The 20,122-nt window shown below is 34.9% G+C and overlaps 1 protein-coding gene across 10 annotated transcripts in view; it reads right to left on the reverse strand.

Moving 5' to 3' along the window:
• Positions 1-20,122, reverse strand: part of DICER1 (dicer 1, ribonuclease III) — a 67,094-nt gene that overhangs the window by 34,781 nt on the left and 12,191 nt on the right. For 7 of the 10 annotated variants that reach the window (XM_015630235.2, XM_015630233.3, XM_015630237.3 and 4 more), the window contains 8 exons: positions 14,296-14,361; positions 13,243-13,343; positions 5,418-5,610; positions 4,379-4,541; positions 3,837-3,967; positions 2,758-2,892; positions 1,847-2,007; positions 450-618 (listed from right to left, as the gene is read on the reverse strand). In XM_015630235.2, coding sequence (XP_015485721.1) covers positions 450-618; positions 1,847-2,007; positions 2,758-2,892; positions 3,837-3,967; positions 4,379-4,541; positions 5,418-5,561 — 903 coding nt within the window. In that variant the 5' untranslated portion in view covers positions 5,562-5,610; positions 13,243-13,343; positions 14,296-14,361. Of the gene's footprint in view, positions 1-449; positions 619-1,846; positions 2,008-2,757; positions 2,893-3,836; positions 3,968-4,378; positions 4,542-5,417; positions 5,611-13,242; positions 13,344-14,295; positions 14,362-17,877; positions 18,005-20,122 lie in introns of those variants that run through there. The other 3 variants (XM_015630238.3, XM_015630239.3, XM_033515070.1) reach the window with 2 other exon arrangements.

The following is a 20,122-nucleotide window of genomic DNA, read 5'->3' on the forward strand; positions in this document are numbered from 1 at the left end:
TATTGTTCTAAGATAAACTACAGACACTGTACATCTCTGGCTGGAATTTTTGCCTAAATTCTTCCTTTATCAACTTTTAATACAATGGGGTACAGTCCAAATTCTTCCTGAAGCATTATTTCCTCTTCTGTACTGAATTAATAGGAGATTGTGGAAATGTCAAAATTCTTGCCTTCAGAGATAAGGACCTATAACATAAGGGTGCAGAATTGTTTTAAACAAATCTGAACCTCAAACTAAATGAAATTCTAATCAATGCCTGACACTGAAGCCTCACTCATGCATGAAAACAACTGCATGTTAATGAACACAAAAATCAGAAGTCTGTTTGCTTCAGATAATCAAGGACGGCTAGCTATGGAGGTTTCAATTATGTAACATACATGGCAAAGAAAAGCAGTAGTAAGATTTCTATTCCCCAGGTTTCTCACATTTCTTGATATCCTTACCTGCTTAGAAATTAAGGTAGAATCTCTTTCTTTTGAATGTACAGATATGTTGCAGTCATTTAGAAAAGCAAGTGCTTCATCCAATTCCATTAATAATCTTCCATACAACCCACTTTTGTCAGTATATGGTCCACAGTCTACAACAATCTCACATGGCTGAGAAGTATATCTTAATGAGGGGAAAGATCAAGTTAAACAGAGCTTCTGAAAGCCAGAGCTATTTCAGCTCTTAAGGTTATGCAGCAAACACAACAGCAAAATGATGTGTATTCAAGAACACCATGAATCAACAATTATTAAAAGTTATACAGTTAAACACTTCAGAAAAACCTCCACCACCGAAAATACTGAACTACTTCATTCTAGATACTCTTGGAATACACTCCTAAGAAGAAGGCTAACATTGCTATCCTCATCTCAAATATTGGAAAATTTAAGTAAATTCTATTTACTTCATCAACATTCTCACTTGTTTTTCCATAGTGCACTCTCTTGCTATACAAAAGAAAACCAATCCACTCCATGTAAATTCATGTCTATATATATACATTTATGCTAGTAATTACTACTCTTGAGTGGAAGCAAGAAATTCTTAAAAAGAAATGGTTCACAAAAGTTAAAAAAAAATGCATTTAAAACATTTACACATGGATGAAACACCTGTTCTGTAACATGGAAAAACCACCTTTAGCTTTGTCTGAAACTCAACAATATAGTACAGGTGGCAGAAGAAAACATGCTACACAGCAATCATTTCACCCTGATTTCCCTACAATTCATAGCATTATCACCACCTTTAGTTTAAACAACATTCACAGGATTCCAGATTCTTTAAGCCACTTGCTCTGTCATTTAAGTATTTACGACTTCCTCTAATCTCCCTCTATCTTTCACTAGCCTTTAAAATCCAGGCAATGCATGACAAAAATAAAGGCAACTACTCTGGCATTAAGAGCACACTGCACTGTGGATGTTGCCACATTTTCCTAAATAGTGACATTATGACATTCACTGGACATGAAACAGTTAACACTCTACACAAAAGACTGCATTTTAGAAGTTAAGAATTATTTTGTGAAATGTCAGTTTTTTAGCTTGGTGGTGTGTTGAGGGGTTTTTTTAGTTGTTTTGGGTTGGGTTATTTTGTTTGAGGATCTGTTTTGTTGCATCTTTTTTGTTTTGTTTTTTAACTACAGAAAACCTCTCCCTACCAAGGCCAATCAGACTTTATACTCAAAAACCATTTAACATTCTATCTCCACCCTATATGGAATAGAAGCATCATATACACACAAACTTTTCTAAAATTCAGAAGACAAAATATTGCTACTGGTTTATTCCTCTACCCAAAATGAAAACACAGACATCAATTCACCAAAAATCATTATAAAACATACCTGTCTAAGACCACCAAATCAGTTGCAGTTTCAGCATTGCTCTTCAAAATTTTCTCCAGTTTCTGGATCTTCTCCTCTAACTCAGCAGGATCACATTTCCCATTTAAAATGGAAGCTGTTAATCCCAAAATTCGAGGACATGATGGATAATCCTCACAGATCTGTGAAAAAAAAAATCAAATTATTTACGACAGGTATCCTGTTAATCTACCTGCAAATTTATGATGTTTTGGCTGCAAACTTTTATTTCAATAGCAGGTGTTTAAAAAGGAACCAAACATTAAATTAGTATTTTCTTTTCTACTGAATGGAAGTTGAACAGCCATGACATTTAAAGGTAAATATTTACAACATGGAAAAATAGGAACAGTTAGCATTAAACAGAATATTCTTGTCACACTTACAATATATAACAAAATACTTCCATGCCATATAAACAGGCATGTGCACTTGAAAAGAGATCTGGAAAGATACTTATGTAGGTACCTCTCATAAGCAAAAAATGACATGGAGCCAATAATACTCTGGAATGAGCCCCAGAAACACCTTTAGAGACCAGCATTTTTAAAAATAATACAAACTGATTATTAGCATATCCCATTCTCTAACTCAAATATTTTATTAACAAATTTTAAAAATTTCCTTAATTCAATAAATTTAGCTTCTCTGTTAAAGATAGATTTTTCTTTAATCCCCATTGTAAAACACAGTAAATGCATAATTCTTCTGCCACACACTATCTCAGAAGTCTTAAGACAGTAATTTTACAGTCCCAGGAACATGCTAACACTGGTTCCACTAATATTTTTTTTGGTAGCAAATGTCCCCTTGAAAGGTTCCCAATTCTCCAGCCCTCCCACTGGCTTTTCCTCCTCAACCAAGTATATTAAGCATTCCCACAATAAATGCACCTTCATAATTTCACGGTATGGATGATCCTGGATTGCAAGATGGCACTCATCAAACACCAGAAGATTAATATTTGACAGGGATAAATACTCGTTTCTCAAAACAGTCAAAGCAACATGACACGTCATAACCAGAACCTAGGTTGAAAGGACAAAAAAGTCAGTACAAGAAAAGCACAAGCTGTCTGAGGTCAAGGTGAAGGAGGAAAAGCCTCCTGCAGGTCTAGTGAGACAGCACTGGCAGCTATCAACCCCTATTCATCCACCTACACCAGGTAAGGACAAAAGAGAATAAAACATTCTCTACTGGAGAAAGCCATCTGTCTGAATGGGGGTGTATTTATATCTATATAGATATATAGATATATAGATATGTCTGTATCTCTCCTGTCACATGCCTAGTTAAGAAATGAATACACAACAGGCAATCTCAACACCAATCAGAGCACACAGAACAAGTATCATTAAATCCTAACAAATTAAAGTTAGTGTCCTTTTATGTGTCCCATCATCATGTCTCTGGCAAGACAGTTCTTCATAAGCTCTTAACTATTTGCAGCTGTAACATGAACAGGATGTTATTAGAATCCTTTTTAAAGAAAAACTTCTTTTTTGTACACTAACACATAAAAGTTGCGTTTGTTGATAAAATTATGTAGCTTTTACACTCACTTTGAACTTCACACCTCAGTAACACTTTAGTGTATTAACACTTTCTTCTGCCAGAGTTTCTCAGACATATTCCATAGAGCATTCCTAATCACCAGAAAGTAAACCCCAGAACTCTAACATTTATTAAAATTTTAACAGTATTTAAGGTATAGTATACACACTCAAAGTTTCTTCTGCAATCAACATAATGAACAAGTCAGGGAGATTGAACACAAAGGACTTAAAGAGGATGGCTTTTTAAAAACAACCTGAAAACACCTACATACATTTGCCTCAAAGTTAACATACAAATATTATCAATATGATAGATTTCTTTTTAATAAAGACTGAATGTATAATTGGAAGGAATCACTTCTGGTCCAAACGAACTCTCTGTATGCTTTACTTATGGTTTTTACTTAATACATTACCTGATGCTTAGAGAATTCTTGACTCCACTTCTCTTTTGTCCATGATTCAGTTACCTCCAAACTTGAATACTCTCCCACTTTAAGGTCTGAATGTGTCCTGACAGCTGACACTTGCTGAGCAACTTGATTTGCTTAAGGAAAAAAAGAATCTCATTTACATAAAGGTCTTCTCATACTTTTAATTTATAAGATGTGTGTCGTATGACCTAGCACCACATTTCATAATGTGATCTTTAGCTTTGACTAATGTTAAACCATGTGTACATGGCAACTGCCTCTATGCAAAATCACATCAAGGAAACAGATGGGTAACTAAATTGCACTTCAGATTCAATATCATAACTTTAAACTAGAAAGAAGAATATGTTATATATATAAACAGATTATATTAAACAGATGATGAAACAAAAGATGAAAGGCATCACATCCTTGTTGTTGAAGACTTTACACAAAAGTTTCTCTCAACTTTGCTTTCATGGAACTTCTGTTACAGAATATTCCATTGAAGTATTAGCAGTGTGTTTAGGAACATTTCCTCTTACCTGAGTTGACCAAGAACACAGTTCTTTTTCCATTTTTGTTGAAATCTCCCCTGATCTGATAGGACAGCTCTTTAGTGAGTAGTACTGCAATAAAAGTCTTCCCTGAGCCAGTGTTTAAGCAGACTATTGTATTATGATCCAAAGCTGCTTCAAGCAGTTCAACCTAGATTTAAAAAATAATAATGTCCTTACTTGCAGCAATGCAGTGAAAAAGCTGACAAAAAATAACAAGAGTGATAAATAAACTATAGACAAGTACAAGTCAACAGTATCACTTGAGATCCTTCAAGTGCCATATAATTAACACATCTCTTTCATAACAATGCATTCTCATAATCCTTCAAAAATATTAACACACTATGCATATTCCAGCTTTTAAATATAAAATCCTTGAGTACCACAATCTGCTTTCAGGTAGCTTTCTGAATGTATCTTTCCAATAGATGATTCTGTTGCTATATACATGGTGTGAAGAAAGAAGCTACAGCTTTTAAATCTAATTGCAAACATCAATTCAGTCCAATCAAGGAGACTAGCTCAAAGTGATCCAAGTTTCTCAGTAATGCTAACAAAACACTTCTGGGCACCTCTGCAGCAGAAAGAGAACTGATATTCTAGAACTCAATTTTCTTTAAAGTGAAAAATCAGAGTATCCTGATGGGGTTTCTGACTTTAGAGGGCTGCTTTGACCAGTTTGTGAACCAAAAATCAAAATTACTGTATAATGTGGAAGACAAAGTGAGATGTGAAAGAAGGCATGATGTATGCATGCAATTGAGAGACACATTTTATTTGTCCCTCTTAAAAGCTGTTCTGCTTGTTAGCGCAAACTGAGAAGAGGGAAGGGGGGATATAACAAATGTCAAACAAAGCCAAACTAAAGAGTTAGCTCCCAAGAGGTGGAGTTAAGAGAGACATGTCCTGACAGTGTGCATGACAGCACATTCTCCACCTGCTCTTGTTCTTTTTCCATTAATGAATGGATTTAATTGTACTTTTTTTTTTATGCTACTAGTACTGTTAGTACTATTGCCAGTACCTGATATTTTCTTGGTGTGTAAATGTTATCATGAATTGCTTCTTGTTGCCATGGTAGTCCAAAAAAAGGACCCATTGGGGAGGAAGCAGGGGTCATGAGCTGCAGTCCCGCCATGCTGAGGGATTGCAAAGCAGGGCTTTTCATTCATTCATCCAGTGTTTCTTTCATTGCATTTTTGTTCCAGCACAGCCTACTATGAGAAGAAAATGAAACAATATTAAATATACTTGCAATCCCAAGCAATAAGAGAAATTTTTTAATCAAGAAAAGGACATTACTTGATTTTACTTACACAAGTGTTTCTTCTCACACTATTTTCAGCAGAAACTTAATTTTAAATTTACAGGCACTGCTCCACTTGAAGATGTGTGCTTATCAAAGTACCCCAAAACTTCAAAAAGAGCTGTACTCTACAGGACAATGTTCATTCTAGGCATTTCGAATTACACACACACATTTTAATATGAAGTTCCATTTATAGCCTACAGAATCTCATTTTAAATTCACACTTTAAAAAGTTAAGCCATCTTAGCTTTACTTCTGGAGAGAAAAATTGAATTTTACAGCACAGGCACAAGTATCAGATTTTCCATTTTCCTTTCCAATCAAAAAGTCCTTTGACCAATTAAAGCTTTAAATACATACAAACAGGCATTTAATTCTAACTGCTATGAAAAGAACAGAAGCTACACAAGAATATCAGTTTTTAAATCATCAGATTCTGATGAGATTATCTTTTTTAAAACTGGCAAAAACATTACAGATAACTGCTGATGACTCTGGTAAGGACTAATAGGGAATGGAATCCTTACCAGGCTAACCACCAACTTGCATAAAGACACTATGATTCATAAACAAACAAAGCATTCAGAATTTCATGACAATTGAACATCAGAGAACACATTCCTACTGAGGCTATGAAGTTCTTATCATCAGTGTGTGTGTGTTTGCATGTTAAAAACATTTGTTATTTGTCAGGAATGACCAAACTTAAAACAAACTAAATGAAAGAAAAAAAACCTACCAACTAAAACAAACAAACCCCACAAATAAAAACCTTCAGCCTAGGAAAGTGATTATGGCCTGATGACACAGAATAATATTGCTGAAGTATACAGAAACATGCTACATGAAATCTAAGAAATTTTGAGTACTCCATCTTTAATCTGAATACATACCACATTAAAAAAAAAAGTATTTTCAAAAGTTAGTTTTCATCCAAAGTCCTACATGCTCTACATTAATTTTGGCATCAATATGGGTTGAGAAATGCATAAAATTTATGAATTCATATTTAATAATTCATTTAAAAGACATGAGGAAAAGCTAATTATCATCTTATTGCATTGAAATGTGCTCCCTTTCCTACAGAACAGGAAAGTTGCTTAAGTTTTGCAAATGTAAATTGGAATTGGAATAAAAAAAAAAAAAAAAGAGAAAAGTATAATACACTATCTAAGAGAGACCAGGAATGGTCATCAGAAATAACTGAAAAGAGACAGAACAAATAATAAATCATCAAAAATAAGGCATTGACTAGATTTCCAGAGGTCCCTTCCAACTCCAGTAATTATGTGCTTTAGTAATTAAGAAAAGTATTCATTTAGATTTGTTCCATAGTCTCCAACTAATAACTTATGACACTGTTGCTCTGTTATATGCTAATATTTTTAAATTAAATATTATAATCTGGACCATGTCTAGACACTGATGTTAAATTAGTACTAAGTAATTTTAGGAAGCTCTGAAAAAAGAGACTAAACCAGTTATCTCACTTTCCATCACAGGTATATATTGCAAAATAAAGAGAAGGCAATACATAGAACTACATGATCACTCCTCTTGCAGAGTCAGAAGTAACTTCACTTTACAGCAAGTGGTCAGACAAAGCTTGGTCTCAATTCATTGCCAAGTGGAATGAAGGACATTGTGGTTCAGCCGAAATAGTAACATAATACACACAGTTCCGTTGTAAAAATGTATTTATCTTTTGAAGACAAACATTTAGTAGTAAATGTTACTTAGTAAACAAATATAAATGAAACTTTGGGAGTTTAAGATCAGCAACAAATGTACTTCCCCCTCCATCAAAAACGATCCCCTTTAACATAAAAACTGTGCTGAAACCGCTGGAATACTGTCTGATATTTTTATTTGGGCATCACAAAAACTGTCATAGTGAGAAGATTCCAGAAAGAAAAGATGCCTTAAAATCTCTAGAAAAACTCAAAAGGAGCAAATGTATGTTTTCACAGGACATGACAACACATGCTTGACATTCTGTTTTTTCAGTTGCTTTACAACAATCTCCAAACTCATGGCAACCTCATTCACTTTTCACTCCTGTAATGTATGTTCCCATTTGAACCCAAGTATTTCAGATTACCTAAACAGATAAAATGGATCAATACTGTTTTATTTTGCTGTAAATAAAGAACAACACAGTCTACACAAATCACAAAATCAGTACTATGTCATTATTCATTTCAATTGCAATACAAAAAAAAACCTCCTGTAGATTCTTAAATTGTTTCTGTACATTTCAAAGAAGGCACATAACCACATTCAGGTTCTAACAATGCAACTATAGTAATTTTACAGAGTGTTCTAATCTGGCACAACAAAAGATGTTTTGGTTCATTCTCTCCTTGGAACTATTGGCTGTTTTTCCACCGGGACTCCAAAGCTTTGGGTCATAGGAGACAGCTGGCAGGAAAGATATAGTCATCACTGAATGGTTTAGGTGGTATACAGCTGCATGTAGCAACCTGATCATCCTTGACATTCTCATCTACTGAGCATTCACACATCAAATGCACCCGATGTTTATCAGAATGTGGCTGATAGATTAAATCAGTCACATGGCAAGGACAGTAGCATGACACACAATCTTCCCCAGACACCAGCAGAAAGCATCAGAAAGTTTTGGGCACTATTAACCTCAGTGAAGCTTTTGCATGAACTGACAGCTTAGGTGCAGGGGAACAGGGAAGAAGGGAGAAAAAGCAGAGAAAGGTCATCCTCAACACCCTCCCCCCCTCCAAGCTCATAGATGAAGCACTCCTTTAATATATCTAGCTTCTCTTTTTGTATTCCAGTGAGTGGAAGCACTAGTTGGTAACACAGACAAAAAAAATCCTTAGAATCAGAGAATGGTTTGGGTTGGAACAGACCTTAAATCGTGTATCAAACCCCCTGTAGTGTTTGAAGAAACACAAAGTCCTTTCACATGACTACAATATTTCATTGAAAGGGTCTCAATCATGCTTCCCTACTTACATAGAGCAACTGGTGAAAAACAACTAAATGTTTGCTTTGTTTAAAATGAGACCTCACTGTCAAAGTAATTGCTAGAACAGACCAGGGAAAAAAAACCCAAACATTTTCCATAGTAAAAGCTGAAGATGATTCGTCAATCATTCTTGTACATAAACCCAGACACTTGAATTTTATAAATCGCTTCAGATTAGTAGCTCCTGCTCTTTGTTTATTGTTCCATCTTCTTGTATTTCTTTTTCAAATGATAAACACAACTTTGGGAACATGTAAAATAGCTATATCACATCACCAGGACGGAATTAAGGAGAGAAAGTCAACCTTGTTTTAAAAGGCTGCTAATAAAAAACAAGTACAGGATCAAATATTACAAATAATTTACATCTTCTGTTATGTACCTAATAACAGTGATACCAGTTTAGCTACCCTGCTGTAAGAAGCAAGAGGATTTATGCTTACATATGGTTCCAACTTGATCTGGAAAGGCTGTGAAACAACATATACTCTGAACTACAGCTTTGGCTTTTGTGTACCTTCACAGAAGACCTTCTCTTAAATACAATCATGTCACTGAGACCAAAAAGCATTCTCAAAAAACACCCTTTGAAGTTTGAAGGAAGAAGTATATGCAGATTTGTAACTTGAAAAGAACACACAATCAAAACAGCATTGTGTGCCACTGCAACTATATCTGGGTAGAGCTTGCATGAGACACAATACATTTGAAAGACCATATATAGGGGGAGGAAATTTAAGCTAAGTCAGGTAAAAAGTTATCCTCCCAAATCAACATTTCTTTCTGCTATACTAAGGTTTCTAGTCCTGGCCCTCATTTCTATGGTTTGGACTGGAAGTATATAAGATCTGACAAGATCAATGGCAATATGGGAGTAATATGGGAGTAAGCCAGAATAATGCAGTAATTGTATCATTCTAGAGTCTCCATTTCAATAGTAAGGAAAAATATCAAGTTCTTCAATAAAAGAAATGCAGTACAAGATCATCTAGAAATAAAAAGGGAAAGAACATATCTTCTTGAAGAACAACTTTTAAATTGAAAACATTTGAGATGTAAGCACATATGTTGAGAATCTCTGGACAGAAAACTGAACATGAGCTAACTGAAACTAGCTAACAGTGAAGCAAAACAAAAAGCCAAAGTAGTCCTGCTCAGCCAGTGTGGGGTAATAAAGATACTTGCTAAGATGTTCCATCTTTGTCCACTGAATTATTTTGAAATCTGATAGAACAAGAAACTAAGAACTTGCTGAAGCTGAACTTGGAGAGAGAAACACCTGAAACTAATCATACTTCTTGTGACTCTGGACTAATTATGGAAGCTGGATAAGGCAGCACAGTGCTCAAGCTTATTCGTTCTACTCAAATAATAGTGAAAGTTCCACTTTAATGGCCATCAATCTTGAGAGTTTTAAGAGCAGACTCTTAATAACTTATCAACTATTGTCTTTATTTTAATGAACATTTATGTGAACAGACTAAATTTTTGCAGAGCTAAAATTAACCCTTTATTCCATCACTTAAAGAACTGTTTTTGAGAAAAATCCAATGTGTTGGAAGTGCAGTCAACAACACGCAATAGCAATTTTTTCCAGTCTGCAATAAATCTAGAACTGTGGTGTAGGTTTTTTCAGTCACATGACTGTATCCAATTTGAAGCTATTCCCTGGCGCACAAAAAATTCATGGTTTACTGCACTAAGGAATACAAGCCAAACTGACCAGAAGCTTCACCTGGAATGAAACAACCTGGATCTAGTCCTGCTTGGAGGACAGTTTAAAACATTTATGGAATGGCACTGAGGTACACAGAGAAGAAAATAGTGTCCTGGGGATACAACTTTCAAGTTTTTAATCACCATTTGTGAGTGTAGCTTGTTCTGAATCCACAAGTTAGTGCAAAACTATAACCATCTCATATCAACAGAAATTTCTTACTGCCATTTGCAATGTATTTAATTTGTTTTCTATAATGATTTGTAAATTTATACCTAATAAATTTATACCTACCTGTAAATTTGTAATTTGTACCTATTTGTAAGTTTGTACCTAATATAATCCTTGTGATACAAACATTATTTCTGATGCTTCAGGATTTCATCTTTGTCCAGGAATGCCTAATTTAACCTCTAAAAACACTCTCAGCATCAGCCAAAGCAAGTTAGCCTCAAGAGGTAAAAATAATCCACTTACTCTAAAGGAAATAAACCACAATTTATAAAAAAAAAAGTGAATAGCTTGAATATTCTCTTACATGAACGCTTGAAGATTCTGAATGCAGTTTCTTTATAGCAATTTCTATGTTCAAGTGCTACATGAAACATTAACTTGCTGAATGATCTAACACAGAAAATTCTTACTTGGGTAAAGGAGGAACAAATTAAAAAAAAGTAAAATATTAAAAATACAAAATACAGAGTAGAAATTAATGTAAATGTTAATACAGAAAGTGTACAATGTCACTGAGAATGTTACCTACCAACTTACACTGTAAGCATTCAGAAGCAAGAATTGGTTTTGCCCCAATTTAGGGGAACTTGCAATATTTCTATGTTGTCTGGTTTCTAAGCCTTCTTTTAAAAGAAGTGTACTTTTAAAAAGGATTTGACTTTTTCCAGTGACAGCCCAGAAGTACACACTACTTCTTCCAGAAAAGGAAGTGCATTTTGTTAATATTACTCCTGCAATTTTAGAACTTTAGTTCTCTTAACAGAACTTGAAAATCCCAAACCAAACACCCCAAGTTTTATTTGCAAAAAAAAAAAAAAGTCCGAAACTCAATCATCATACTGTCAGTATTACTCAGTAAGATGAATCAGAAATTTCTTTTATATTGTGCTGTCTTTAACACAGAACACATCTTATGAGACATTCTTTCTCTCTCATCCCTCAATGATCTTTATCGCATGCACTGCCTAACAGCAACTTTTGCATTTGGTCTTACAATATTCTTAAATAAAAAAAAAAGAATGCATTTCACATGCATTCCTTTCCAAGCAGATGCTTACAAAGCTCAAATATAAGCATTCCTTTATGGACCATCTTCCCAGGTTTTCCTAGCACAATCAGAAACATTCTTTGTGAATATCCATTTTGAACTATGAGAATTCTATTTTTTCTACTTTTCTGATACAGAACTAGTCTAACATTGGTCTTTAATAGCCTACCAAGGCACGTCAGCACAACAACAGCTGCTTTCTGCTGTCCAGGAAAAGTTTCATTAAAGAGCTTATTAAAATGAAAGGTAAATTGAGGCTCTACATTTGGATGAGCTAATTCTGAAGCACTTCTACAAGCAGTACAACAGTTAACAAGTGAAATTCCTGGAAGTCTCCTCCTCTGTTTGTAGGAGAGAAATTGAGTACAACAGGATACTTAGCAGACTCAGAAAACCCCTGAAGTCCTTCATGTAACATTCATTATGACCAAACCTGGACTTGGGGCAATAGCCTAATTAAATACTTTGTGTTGCAATCAGTCCACCTGGACCAACAGTGCCAGCAAGTCATCGTTCACACAGGAGTTGTGCTGCTGCACACTGAACGGTCAAATGCAAAAGGATTATGCCACTATTTATCAGCATGACACAAACAGGCTGTAGGGCATTTACAAATAAAGCAATACAATGTAACAACAAGAATCAGTTTTGTAACACATCTCTAGTGATACAAATGCATGAAGCACTCAGAATAAACATTCAGAAATGGGCTGTTTCTCTTTTAAAGAACACAGACAGGCAGCCAGATTCTGACTTTCATTTTTTAATACTTTCATTTTTTAAAATGATGTGCACAAGGCCTGTGCAACAATCCTAACTATGCAGTTGCTTAATCAGCAGAGTAGAATTGGTGCTATACAGACTCCTGTCACCTAACAGAGATGACAAACGATAAAGAACGAAGTATATGGATCTAAGATGCAAGGCAAGGTGAGCACCAGTGGAACTAATAAATACATTTCTGCCTTCCCTACATTATCAAAACACATTTTTCTGCTATGTAGTTTTAATAAGATAGCCTCTTTCCTTATTTTTGCTGAACTCATATTTCAAACTGAAGCATACTATTTAAACCATGACCTTAATTTACCTGTCATTTATTTTCCTTACCATTTACTTGTATCTCCTATCTGGAACAACATATGAATTCAATTCTAATTCTAACCCCTTGTGTCAACTCTTTTTTTTTTTTTTTTTTAACTGATCATATTTCACCAATACAACCATGTTTGAATATAAAATCCACAAGAAAAACACATACATATCCTTTTAAAAAACTGAATAGATTTCTAATCATATTCAGCTTCATAAGAAGTATCACAGTAAGTGTTTCATGACAAATACCTGAATTTCTATGAATAATATGAAGTAGCTACTATAATTTTTCTTTCCAAAGAAATTCAGTCAATTTCTATAAACTCACACACAGAAGTTACTTTATGGTTCTGAAGCATCTTTATAAAATAAAATAGGAGAACACATTGCAGTGATACATTAAAACCTGCTTCTCCCATACTACAAAGCACAGTCTTACCGTTTTAATTTCCACAGTCTCTGTGTTTATGCTTCCCGAATTGCATTTTGACATCATGATATCAGCTTGTAGATTAATCACATAATTTGCAAGCCTTGACTCTTAAAAAAAACAAGAACAAAATCCTATGAACTACAAAAATTATTTGAAAATGGAACTACAATAGCAAGATTAATTGTGGTAATTCAGTTGCTTATAAACATTTATATGTGTTGAGCTCACACCACAACTTGCTGACAGAAATGAGTCACTCTGAACATGAATTATTGTAGTTTACTATCAGAAACCAAAATTTGAAAGATAATTTAGTTTAAATGTGCACATTCCCTAGTCCTATTTCCAGGTTACTATCATTAATCACTGGCTCATGTGAGAAATACAAGAGTAGAGTGTTTGATATAATTTTACTATGATTTATATAATTGTAAATTATATAAACTGCTTTTTCCATGCACATATATTTTCACTTTGACTTAAGACATTAAAAAAAAAATCAGAATTCAAGCTTCTTTAAACTATTTCAATTTGAAACTGCAAGTAATAGTCAATTCATGAAAAAGCAACAACCATTTCTCTTGGAAGTACACCAGTCCCTTTAGTTAAAGAAAAAATACTGTGCACTTAAGATGGTGATTTAACCATAAAAGTAAAATTCAGAAAGATAATGTCTTAGGCTGCAAACCAAAACAGACAGAAATTCATGACAGTGAATTTCTATATATATTAGCCAAATGTATGTACCATGTATTTATATCCAACACATTATGTATATATACATATATGTATATAAACTACAACTTTAAGCAAAATACCATACTTAAGCAGATCTAGAGTGTTCTTAAAGCTATAAAATAAAAAATTTGCACAATATGTACATCTAAAAGTGTGAGTTTTGTCAGACCTAAAAAGTAAGATTGTGAACCGCAATTTTTTAAAATCAATACTGAAAACTTAAACACAAAATGAATCTTGATGAAAATTTCTCCTCCAATCAATTCCATAAAGTTAACAAAGAGGACACTCTCAAGATTAGTTCAGTATGTTCATTTTTACCTCAAACGCTGATGCTGAGCTTTTCCAGAGTCTCCAAGCCTGTAATTTTGTTTCACCCTAGGTAACCTAAAAGGCAACATAAAGAGAGAGCATTTTACCATGAAGTGCCATTAAAATCAACCATGCCATGTGGTAGTCTGCTTTCTTGCATTTCAATATTTAGCTCTGTAGCAAGACCACATGGTCCTTCAAAATCTAATTATCATATGCCCCTTTTTGGCTAGGGATGCAGACAGTCAGTGTCTGAAAGATCAGCCTTAAGTGCTCAGGAGATATTTGCATGTTTTGTTTTATCTGCTAAAGTAATTGCTAGCTAAGGCCAACTAGATTCACAGCTTTTCTCCCCTGTGCTCCATGCATATTTCACCTAACACAGTAGGGAAATCCAGAAATAAATTATTTTTCAAAACTTTTAAGAAAGAGATCGGCAAGAACGTATGTTTTTTTCAGAGAACAAAGTAAACCGTTATGATTTTATTTCACAAGAATACAAAAGGAATGCAGCAGAGAAAATCTGATGGATACTGCATTCATGTACAAAATAGACTGACAAAAAATTTATTCCCTGGGCTACATTTTAAATTTGTGTTTGCAGCATACACAAGTACATCCTTTATTTTCAGCACAAAATACAGTGAATTGCTTCTAAGATGTGGCAAGTAGAACTCAGATTTATTATAGCACGTTCCTGTTATGTTTAGGTTATTAATTTATTTACTGCCTCTAAACATGAACCAGAATATACATTCCATTGAACCAGAAAATAAGCTAACAACAGAAAACTGCCACATCCACGGTAAAAATATAGAAATGCACTCCACTCTCTATATGTTTGCAAGAAAAGCTGAAGAGAACAATGCAGCATTTGGATAACCCAGCAAAAAGTAAACATGAACAGAAAGAAAGGTTCAACCCTTGTCAGTAAAGCTAATGTGGCATGTGTGACTTAACAGAACAAATTTACTTTACTGCCAAATCGCAGATGGCAAATAGAAAGCACTGAGAACAGTAGGCAAGATCTGGAGAACCGAGAAAGTATGTAATTCTAATTCTCCACCAGCACAAGCGCTTCCTTCGGCACACACGGAAGCCAAAAGACCGCGGCTTTAATCAATCGATCGGCCAGCAGGAATTACAGTAGGCCCTTTGAATACCAACCTAAAACCAGACAGGCCACATTCCTGAGATGCAGTCAAGGTCTAGCACAAAACAGCAGCGTGTATGACATTAGCATCTAAATGGCGCTGGAGCACCGCTCACACAAAGCCTGGTGCGCTCCTTCCCGGCCGGCCCGGGGCACCTGCGCTGGCCACGGCCCCCGGGCCAGCGGCACGGCCGGGGCTGCCCCGCGCTCCGCATCCCCCGTGCTGCAGCCATAGCCCGCAAAACACTTCTTGGTACCCCATCAAAAACAAACAAACAAACAAACAATATATATATGTTTATTTTTGCTCTATAGTTTCTGAGGATCTTGTTTAAAAAAAAGAGCAAAAGGGACAAAAAGGAAAAATTAGTGACATTTTAGAAACCTACTTTTTAGGAATGTCAATGCCTTCTATCAAACAGCAAGGCTCCCCGTTTTTTTTTAAATGTCACCTTTTCTTTTAAGAGCTCAACACTCAAGTATTTTATCAATAGGTAGAAGACAAGAGTTCTAAAATAATCAGACACTTGGAGAGCCTAACTCGGTAACATACCACAAACACAATAAATACTCAAAGCACTAACTTTAAAAAAAAAATCAGTTCATATAAAGACATCAAGAGGAGCATCCAAAAAGTGACACAGCAGGCACTTCTGCAAATCTCCAGCGTTTTAGAAATCTGCAAGCAACCACAAATTACTTCTGCAAATCTCAGCCAAATTCTTCAAGTATCTTGGCTATTTGCTACTGAAACACTACTAATTCAATAACCAACTATCTGAATATATTGGAGAATACAGAATATATCAACAAGTTTTATTTTTATTTAATGGGTTTGGAATTCAGTCCGTGAAAATAATCACATTCATATGATACCTAACTTGCCACAGATGGTCAGAAAACGGATAACTGAAATTTACAGTATAACACCTGCTGTCACACTGTAAGCAACAGGCTGAATCTGAAAGACTATTATCAATGTTCTTGCTCTTCAACATCTTCAACAATTTGAAATAAAACAACTAGGCCCTAGAGTAATTAAACCATTATTCAAACTGCTAACTTGAAAACAAAGTTATTTTGTACTAAGTTCTTTGCAACTGGACTCTTACATTCTTTATTTAGTGAATAATCTTTATGCAAATACAACTAAATTCCAGCGTGAATAAAGTTCTGCATGATCGTTACGGGGTAAGGTTAAGATTGCATTTATGATTGGGAAGAAAAAGTACGTCTGGGCTGGTATCCTGCCTCTATAACCACAGCTGGTTGCAGATGCTGAGGGTGGGCTGACTATAGAACAGGACTTATCCCTTTCTTCCTTTTGTTATTCCAGCAACTTCATATGTCAACTATTTTTCTTTGGTTTATTATGGTACAAACAATAAAGTTACATCAGAAACCATTGTACAAACTCCCTACTGCCTCAGATTAATTTGAAAACAAAATACTCTGACATCCTAGGACCTAACCTTCATGGAAGTCAGGGAAAAAAACTACACTCAGGACATGCACCTCTCTAAATAAAAAACCTGAACTATACAACCACTTGGAAACACATTCATTAGCCTTAACAACAATTATAATTAAATTATGCTACATATTTGAGCTTTTTGCTGCATAGAAAAATTGCTCAATGTGTAGATTCTAATTTATGGGTAACTATAATATCAGTATCACAAGTAGGGATAACTGACCAGATCTGTGAATTTATTTATAATTTGGTCATTTACTTGGGTACCAAATTATTTACTTGTGATGATTTAGTTAATTTAAAGGTTATGTTCAAGCTTTTCAGGCGCTTATGTCTTTCTACAGGAAGGCAATTAAGCAGACATTAGAGCAGGGATTTCTCTCCTCCCCAATTTGGGGGCAAGCTGTGAGGCAAGTACAATTCCAAAGCATTAATTATTCTTGCTTTGGATAAGTAAAAGCAGCAGCTGCCCCCTGAATGTAACCCCATGTGGAGACTTCAATCCCATTATTTGCATAAACATAAACACTTTCTCTGCATGTGGCTGAAAGTCAAGCTCCTCAAAATATGGGTATTCAACAGTTCACCATTATCACTGTGCCACAACATCCAAACTTACTAAATTCCCTACATTACAAAAGGCTTTCTCTGAAGTCAGTAATCGTATGATGCAAGGCCAGCAGACATTTGGATTGTAAATCAAGCTCTAAAACTTCTACCAATTCTAAAATGAGAATTCAAATCTACTTCAGTCAGCCATATTAATTTACGTGCCACCCAAAAATCAGTGTTCAAATCATAGCCTTAGGTCCAAAAAAAACCACCAACAAAACAAATGGTAAATCAAAACATCTCTTCCTAGTGCAACCTTAAAACGCGCATTGTATGTTGGTTAGCACATTATTTACGCCACATGTTACACTCTGTTGTTTTTAATTTCATCCTAAAAAAGAAGACTTCTCACCAGTTACACTACTTGTCTTCACATAGCCTTTCGCTACAACAAACCTTCAGGCACACTACTGGAATTTTCTTTTATGTGAAGTTTGGACGAAGTCAGTATTAAATTCATAAAAATATGCAGCACAAAAAAACTTCTTTCCTCCCAAATTCAGAAGACATTCAAAAATCCTCAGCTGCCACAGAATTCAACAGAAGAAAGAAAAAAGAACACACAACAACAACAAAAAAAAAAAACAACAAAAATTTATTGAAGGCAAATACGTTACTAACTTCCTAGACTTTTTCATAGGCCCACTGGGTTGTTCCTTTTTGATTTGTTTTTTTGTTTGCTTGTTGTTGGGTTTTGTCTGTGTTTTCTTTTGGAATATGTAAAGGTGAAGATGCTACCCACGTTGAGTCACCACCCCTGGAAGTATTTAACCAAATGTGTAGATGTGGCACTTAGGGCCATGGTTTTGTGTGGACTGGGCAGTCTTACATTGATAGCTGGATTTTAGGGGTCCTTCCCCTAAGTCACGGAATTCCACAATTCTATAAAAATGCACTGTGGCAAACCAACAGTGGGTGTTGCAAGGGCTCTTACACAAGATACCAGCAGAAAAAAATAGGCATCATGTAAAATGATCTAACTTAATACCAAAGTTGAGAAGATCCAGTAATTTCCCTCTATGTAAATACATGTGCTTAGACTAGAATATGAGCATTCCTTCACATTCATTACAGTTAAACTAATATAAGACTTCAGCGGTTTGTATCAATCAACAACTTTTATCTTTTAATACAGTCTGTATTTTTCAATATTGTCCAATACAGCTAACTAACACTTGCACACTGGGGCTCAAAACTGGTGAGAAGCCATAAATATTACATTTTACCAGTATAATGCTTCAAGCCTCATGTAGCATTTTCATCTCACAGGTTATCTGTAGCACTGTTGACCTTCCAGAAGAACTGACACAATACTGAAACTGAATTAAAAATATTCAACAATTTACTTGACAAAAAGGTAGTGAAGGAAGAGCTGAAGTTCTTATCTAAACTGGCAAAAAATAACTATGAGATAAGACATGCTTGTTCAGTGCACTGTCAGTCCTGAACTAATGGCAGGAAAAACTGGAGCAATTTGCAGACATTCGAGGACTTTCTCTTGTGCTAAGTAACTCTAAAGGTTTTTATCTTCAATTCAAGTTTATTTTTTAATAGATGTCTTAAACTGAATTCTTAGGTTTAGGAGTAAATATGGAATCCCAACTGAATTTGAAAAATAAAAGTATTTAAGATCCACAAAATGCAATGTGGACAGCTTTTTTTCTCCAGTATGTGGGGCCATAGCATCTAAATATTGACTGAGAAGCTTTGCATTTTCTTCCCTCCTTTAAAAGCTTTTCATATTATGATCAAACATGAAAGCTGGAACGAGCTCACACATACTTCAGTGATTACAGAGGAGGTGGTTTAACCAGTTCAAAAAGGTCCCTCAGCTTCAATCCTGTTGCACCTAAGCACCATTAAACCTTGCAGTACAGAGATCCAAATCAGACCCATTCCTGACTCATCCATCAATCTTCCACAGTAGCAGAACAAATGCTACATGACAAAGAATAAATTGAGATAAAATAGGTATCCTTGTGAGAGTTCTCTGAATATATATTGATAGGTATCTTTCCCTAATGCCAAATGTAGATTACAGTCCAGTGCAGCATTTGTCCGATTTTCCACATCAGATCTGCTCATAACATATTTAGTAATGGATATTCTTAATTATGTGGGTTTAAAAAAATATATATCCAAGTGGTTTCTCCTCATTGAATGGTAACAAAAGATTCAAAAACTGAAATATGCTGTTTTGCTACAACCATCATTAAAAAAAAGGTGGGGAGGCATGAATAGAGAGGTAACTTTTTACCTTTCATTTTTCAGAATGGAGTGAGAGTTTATATACATATATTCCTGCATATATGCAAAAGCATTCCCAGATATGCAAATGACAGGATTGTTCCAGATATTAAAGCAGTTGTGGTTTACTGGATACAGCAGTTACTGAATACTCATTTAATGATTACAGAGGCAAGTTAGAAGGAAAGAGAAATGAAATTATTGCTAAACAATTCCATTTTTTTATATTATTATCTAAAACTACTCAGGCTGAAAAATAATGTTTTAAAGGAGTTAAATCCCTGTAAATGGTGCGGCTGAGGGTTTCTGACACTATGCTGGGTTCTGGAAGCAATATAACTAAGTTAATA

The sequence above is a fragment of the Parus major genome, chromosome 5 (assembly GCF_001522545.3).
Source record: "Parus major isolate Abel chromosome 5, Parus_major1.1, whole genome shotgun sequence".
In the NCBI taxonomy this organism is placed as follows: Eukaryota; Metazoa; Chordata; class Aves; order Passeriformes; family Paridae; genus Parus; species Parus major.